This window comes from Mycena indigotica, assembly GCF_014461135.1.
Source record: "Mycena indigotica strain 171206Taipei chromosome Unknown Mind.scaff0003, whole genome shotgun sequence".
Classification (NCBI taxonomy): Eukaryota; Fungi; Basidiomycota; class Agaricomycetes; order Agaricales; family Mycenaceae; genus Mycena; species Mycena indigotica.
The window spans coordinates 5,280,850-5,287,046 of record NW_023503002.1 but is presented as its reverse complement, the minus strand read 5'-3'; the positions used below and the strand labels follow the sequence as shown (position 1 = coordinate 5,287,046).

Below are 6,197 nucleotides of genomic sequence, written 5' to 3'. Positions count from 1 at the left end.
ATGTGTAGTCGCTCACTCCAATATAGTGTTGTGATAACCACTTGGTTTTGCTTCGGACTTTCTGTTACTTATATTCAGTTCTTGCACGGCACTTAAGTAGTTATTATAGTGGTTCTGTTTTCTTTGGTAGTTATGCACAACAGCCTAAACCTGAATTTACTAGCAAATTAACTATATTGGGCTAGCATGGCCCTGTACGCTATGCTATAATACGCTAAAGATTTCTGACAATCATACTGGAAGGCCTTGGATGCTAAAAAATCTAATTGATGCTAATGTTAGGGGAACCTCCCAGCCCCTCAGAGATGTCTCTGGTCCATTTCCATTTATAAGAAAGTAGCACTGGTTGAATGATAGACAGAAAGCTAACCTATTTACTACTTTATGTTACTTTCCTTTAACTTGCTCCACAGGGTATATTTGACACAGTTGGCCTGTTTGGGCAAGCTGGGCATTCACAAACAGCGTTCAGGGTTCTCGGGCAGCATAGATCAACAAAACAATCTTATCTCGTTCACAAAATCAAAGGTTCATTGTCGTAGACGTTCTCGAAGGTCAACAGTTCCACTTTCCACTATGGGGAGCAATAGAACCGCTATGGGGGGCACATTGTATTCTGAACTCTACTGTAATCTACAGCGGGAATATATACCTGGAGCTCCCCGCCTTATCTAATCAATGGCCGCGGCCCACGGCGTCTCCGCGGTCACGTGCTCTGTTCTGAAACGGTTTCAAGTGTTTCTGACGTGTCCCAGCCCCACATTTCGCGTTTGTGATGCGTCTGGGTCTCCATAATTGTTGCATCCCTTCGTCTGAAGGGTCCGCGTCTTGCCCTGCTCGCGTTCGAGCCCAAACACACCCTCCTTTATTGTTTGGGGGTGTCCGGCCGGCTGCGGCCTGTGCATTCCACCAGTTCTCGCCATCCCGACCTTCCCCAGCTGGTTGCCATCGAGCCGGTTGTTTCCTCCTTGCCCATCCAAGGTATTTTCTTTTCCTCCACAATTTTGCCAGAGCAACTTAACGTTGTACATTGCAGCTATCTCTCCTGCCTTATCTGACTTGGAGCGGCTTTTTACTGTGTTCGCCACCTCCAACACCCGCGGTCGTTCGGCTATCGCAGATGACCCCGCCGTCCCCAGCGACTGTGCGCGGGGTTCTTCCAGCCAGCGCGCGCATTGAGCAGTCCAGCAGCGCCCAATCGGTCAAGTGTTCTCAATCCAGCCGCACCATCGTTCATCCCGCTAAGCCGGCAACCCCGCTTGCAGCCTTGCCCTCGTCCCCACCCCCTTGCACCCAGTTCAATGCATAGGAAATGGGCTATAGCCCGGAAGGGCAATGCGCACAATATGGGCTATCAAGGGAACAACTGGCCAGGTCCCGGCAGCGCCTGGCAAACACTCGGAACATCACAGAACCTTGATCTCCGACCTTGTCACGGGTGACACATCATCGGCAACTCGGCATTGCCACTCAAATAGGCTTATTTGGTGATTCCTTGGTAAAAGTTTGCGCAAAAACAGCTTAATTCAGATATGTGGCTAAAAAGCAGTATACTTAAGTGAAAAATCAATCATCCTCCTCATCACTCTCATTACCATGCTCATCCTCGTCGTCTGTGTCAATGACACCATCAGCGCGAGCAGCCGCGTCATCCTCCTGCACCATGGTATACACCTCGTTGATCTCGCGCTCGCCCCGGTGCCCTCGCTCGAGTATGGGCTTTGTTCGGACAACCTCTGCCCGACGAGAGAGATTGCGATACATGTCTGCGTGTTTCGCAGCGTATGCAATCATTCCTTCGGCCAGCTGGACCCCGCAGTTCGAAATGTCGACTCCCGCACCGCGCTGAGCCCATAGCGCCTCCTCAGCACCAAACGATAGAGGGAGCCTGAGCCACTCTGCCTCCAGAATCCGCACCTCCTCCCGCCATCTCCGGGTGCGCGCGCGTAAGATTTTGCCCATTCGATTCGCAACGCTATGTTGGGTGAGTTTAGGCTATTACCTCCAGCGCGTACCGACTGACCTTCTTCAACGCCGTTGGCGGTTTCCACAACATTACTCCAGATCCACGAGACACTACGCCTACTCTCTCCGTGCTTGAAAAGGGCATTGCGCTCCCTTGCAGCATCAAGCCGATCGCTTCGCGACACTGGAATCTCGTCTTCCCCGTCTTCCTGGTCGCTGTCTTCCATCGGAAGGCTACTGACTGGGAGATCTGGAAGGCCAGCTCGTCGCATCTCCTCCGCCCGGATGCGCTCCTCTAGTTCCGCCCTCTGATCCTTTCGACGTTGCTCTTGTACTTCCTCCGGCTCCTCCATACAACGAATGTCGCTCTTGTGCAATTGACGCCAGATAATCTTGTCTTCTCCGCCAGCTATCGCGACAAGAGCTCTCCAAGCCGTTTGATACTTTTCGGAATGGAGCAGGATTTTCCTTTCGTTCTGGTCGACCAAAGTGCGCGACCGTGTATTCATCGCCTGAGCACGAGCGTTGTTCTTCTTGTAAGTGAGCAAACGCGCCTTGACGTGCAATTGGAGTTGGAGCGCGGTCAACGAGGAGCGACACTGAGCCTCCCGAAAGCTTTGCTCAATCTGCAGCAAGCCATCACGACATCCTCCATTCTCGCATTCCGTGCTGGACAATGATGAGGGAGGGAGTAGGGGCACACGCTCAGCAAGAGTATCCTGAGAGATATTCAGGGATTCGAATTTGCGCAAGGCGGCAGGTGTATAAGTTGCCTGAAGGGTACGCAGACGCTTAATCGCTCGGTTGAGTTTCCTACGTTGTTGTCGCAGGCTGAGCCCACCAATAGAGCCTCTTGTTCTCTTAAGATCGGCTAAACCCCGAATGCGGCGTCTGAAAATCATGAGACACGCATACCAATAAGAAAATGATGCAAACTTACTGGTCGGCCTCTGCATCAAGCAATGCGGAGATGAATTCCGTTGGAGATACATCATGGATAGGCATAATCCCCGCCTGCTCCTGTGCAGCTTCTTCCTCCTCGTACATCTTGCGAACGGCGGTTTCGGTCAGTCCTGGAGATGAAAATTTGAGTATTGCAACGCTTCTTGTTAACGACATTTTAAGCACCTTCATTAGAGGACTGGTAAGGGTTAGGCTTTTCGTTATCCGCCTCGAACTCCTCGACTTGACGCTTCCAGTCCGGAACACGATCAATATGGCCTACAGTCAAAAGCTCGAAGTTTTGCTCCTGTTTTTCGAAGTTCAGCCTTGGCTCTGTCAGATCGACGTCGTAGAATGGCGGCTAAAATGAGGTTAGTCAAGTGACTGATCAGCAGAATGTCGACTAATTACCGAGACCCAGCAGTTTTCTCCAATTCCAGAAAGACCAGTGGTCATCAAGTTGGTCCCATCGAGCTCCAGGCCCCGAAACTCGAGTGCTAGCAGCAATACCCCCAATCATACTCCAAGACCGTTCAATGCCTTCTCCATCAGTCATGGCCGCGCCGAGCATAAGAAACAACGAGAATAGAATTTGGCATGAGATCAAGTGCCCTTTGATGTGCATTTTGGGGACGGCAAAGCAGATGCAGGCGAGCACGAGTCGCAACCTAACCAAGGCAGGGAGTTTTGCCAAACGTTCAATCAGCGTCTTGATCCATTGGCATACGATGTCGTAGGAGATGATCTTGAAAAGTCGAGGGTCGATATGGCGAATGAAGGATCCAAAAATGTAGTCCATATTGACGTAGCTAGCTATTGTCAACGTATGTCAGCAGAAGCGTTTAGTACATACCGTTCGCCAGCTTGTAAGTCACCAACTCCGTTTGGCAGCACGAATTCATGGCGCGCGCATACACCCATGCCAACCCCAGTAACACTATACCCACGCGAGAACTTTGTATTCGCGTGGTCAAGTGCAGCGAGCCCACTGCAGGTACTCATCTTCGAAGTCACATAAGTAGAGCTTCTTCATGCCGATTGAGAGATTACCTCTTGTTGATCTGTCTCGAGCATATACGCCCAACCCGTCCCCAGTCCCGGGTCCCGCAACTCGTTGGAGATGGACCTGCGCTTCAGCCGAAAAACATGCGTCCATGGCGATGAACATGATGTATAAGCACCTGAGAATGGGTTAATCAACAGCTCAAATCCGAAGCAGAGGGCTTACCGATCTTCAGGAGATGCATTTTCCCATCCTTCGGGCAAATTGACGCCAGGTCGAGGACAGGCAGGGCAACGAATGGCAAGCTCCCCAGGTCCCGTTCCCAAAACACCATATTTATCGTGGCCTCGGCCCATCCGTTTCAGCAACAACAAATGTCGATATTGTCGAGAAATTCTCATGAAGATAGAATATCGATTCGGAGGCTTGATGCCTGTGCCGTCCGTCAGAGACTCTAACGCCGAATAATAGTCATAGGCTGTCGTCTTGCCATGCAGAGAAAGGTAATGAAACGTGTCGAGACAGGAAAATGTGGCGCAAGTTCGTGGAGCATCGGTGGTGGAGGGATACCAGCCAGCTTTTAAAAGCTGCAAGTAGTTGGGGTCACTAGTCGCCTCGCAGCCGCAGAAGTCGACTGAGACTTCATGGATGCCATTGCCAGCAATAACAACGAAGTCTGCTCGACCAAGGCGTGGTGAGCGGCACCGTTCTCCGAGGCGATGACCAAATTGGATGCGCAGGCCGAGGTCACGAAGGCTCGTTTTGACAAAATAGACGCCAGTCCAGCTCTATTTCTGATAAGAGTATGGAGGTAGATAGGAAAAAGAAATACCTCGATGTCGTGGAGAGGATTCGCTTGGTGTGTAGCCACACAGCACTGCTGGCACAAGATAGCGCCGCCATAGCAAGCGCGACAGCGATACAAAGCCTCCCGCGTGGCATCCTGGCATTGGTGGCAGAGAGTGCCTTCGTTTCCTCGTCCCTCGCGCCACAGCATGGCTTGAAGATATATGTCGCGGCTTTGCTGTGTCCATTGGTGCATTGCCTTATCCTAGGCCTATTCAGCATGAAGTTCAATTGGTTGCACGAGCGTACATACTGCAGGCTGGGTGAAACGAGGTTTTGACATCTCAGTGTCGGAATCATCATCTTCGCAGACCCCCAAATTCATTTCGTATCTCTCAGGGTCATTGGTTGTCGACAGCGCCGGTGCTCGTACCCGTTCTAGGTGTTGTATTCGTGCACGTTTGACTGGTGAAGTGGGCTCCACTAGTACGGTTTGAGACCACAGTCGACGATTGTCGTTGGTAAGCCGATGGACGACGGTGGGTAAAGGAGCATCAGGTGGAGCTCCAATGAGTTGCTCCATAGGCGTTATATGGTGGCGCACAAGGCGCGGCACTGCTGGGGCTCGACGTTTGCGGGACATTTGAAGACGAGGACGAGGAAAAGTTAGCAAGGAATTTGAAATGCCGTCACCGAGCTCACGGTCACATGCACACAACCCAAACGAATGGCCTCGCACGACAATAATGCCGCACTAATTCACGCAGGTCGTCAACTCCACCCGGCACTATCCAACCGCCGAGCATCAGGAACATTCTCGACCGGTAACTGGCCAACTTCGGGAAGCCTAGATGAGTGTAGTTAGCTGTTGCAATGCCATTTTAACTCAGTGGCGAAGTGGATATGCTACTGCCGCTGGCAGCGGCGAAGTTGCTACTAGCCTACAGGGTGGCGAGGCCGCGACGGCCCCAAGCTGGAATATTCTGGATCACACTTTCCAAGATCGGATCACACTTTCCAAGATCGGAGCAATGGTCGAATGGGACAAGAAAACAATATTGTGCAGCGTATAATATGACAAATAAGGACTACTATGACCACCAAGGAACAACGACCTCCAGACCCGCGGGCAAATCAGGCACGGCCAGACCCGGAGGCGGGGGTCCATGGTAGTAGCTACTAGAGCACTGAGCGACGCCAAACTAGCACATACTAGTAGTAAGACGTACCGCTGGACAAGCCGTGTAACATCCTGCATATCTTGACTCGGCAGATCCACCGCATGAGACTGCAGAATAGCCCCCCGCATGTCTCGTTGAATCTCCTCCGTTACTGGAAGAGAATGCTTGACAACGATAACATTGCCAGCAGCTGGGTTGAGGATTGATCCACCTTGCCAGCCAAGCGCCGCGATGGCCGCATTGCGCCGGACATCTAAATAGCCGTCGTCGTCGTCGTCGGAAGTGCGAGAGATTGAATCGACAGGCTCCCGACATGCCTC

At 51.8% G+C, this 6,197-nt stretch overlaps 1 protein-coding gene across 1 annotated transcript; it reads right to left on the bottom strand.

The window, feature by feature from the left end:
• Positions 1–1,566: 1,566 nt before the first annotated feature.
• On the bottom strand, positions 1,567–5,339 carry MIND_00399300 (CxC2 domain-containing protein; the record flags this gene model as incomplete). The annotated part of the gene is made up of 11 exons (XM_037360819.1): positions 1,567–1,975; positions 2,020–2,856; positions 2,906–3,038; positions 3,094–3,268; positions 3,319–3,404; positions 3,604–3,716; positions 3,761–3,844; positions 3,897–4,088; positions 4,136–4,698; positions 4,743–4,961; positions 5,010–5,339. The coding sequence occupies 11 exons, from the start codon at positions 5,337–5,339 to the stop codon at positions 1,567–1,569; spliced, it is 3,141 nt and encodes a 1,046-aa protein (XP_037223704.1).
• Positions 5,340–6,197: the final 858 nt, after the last annotated feature.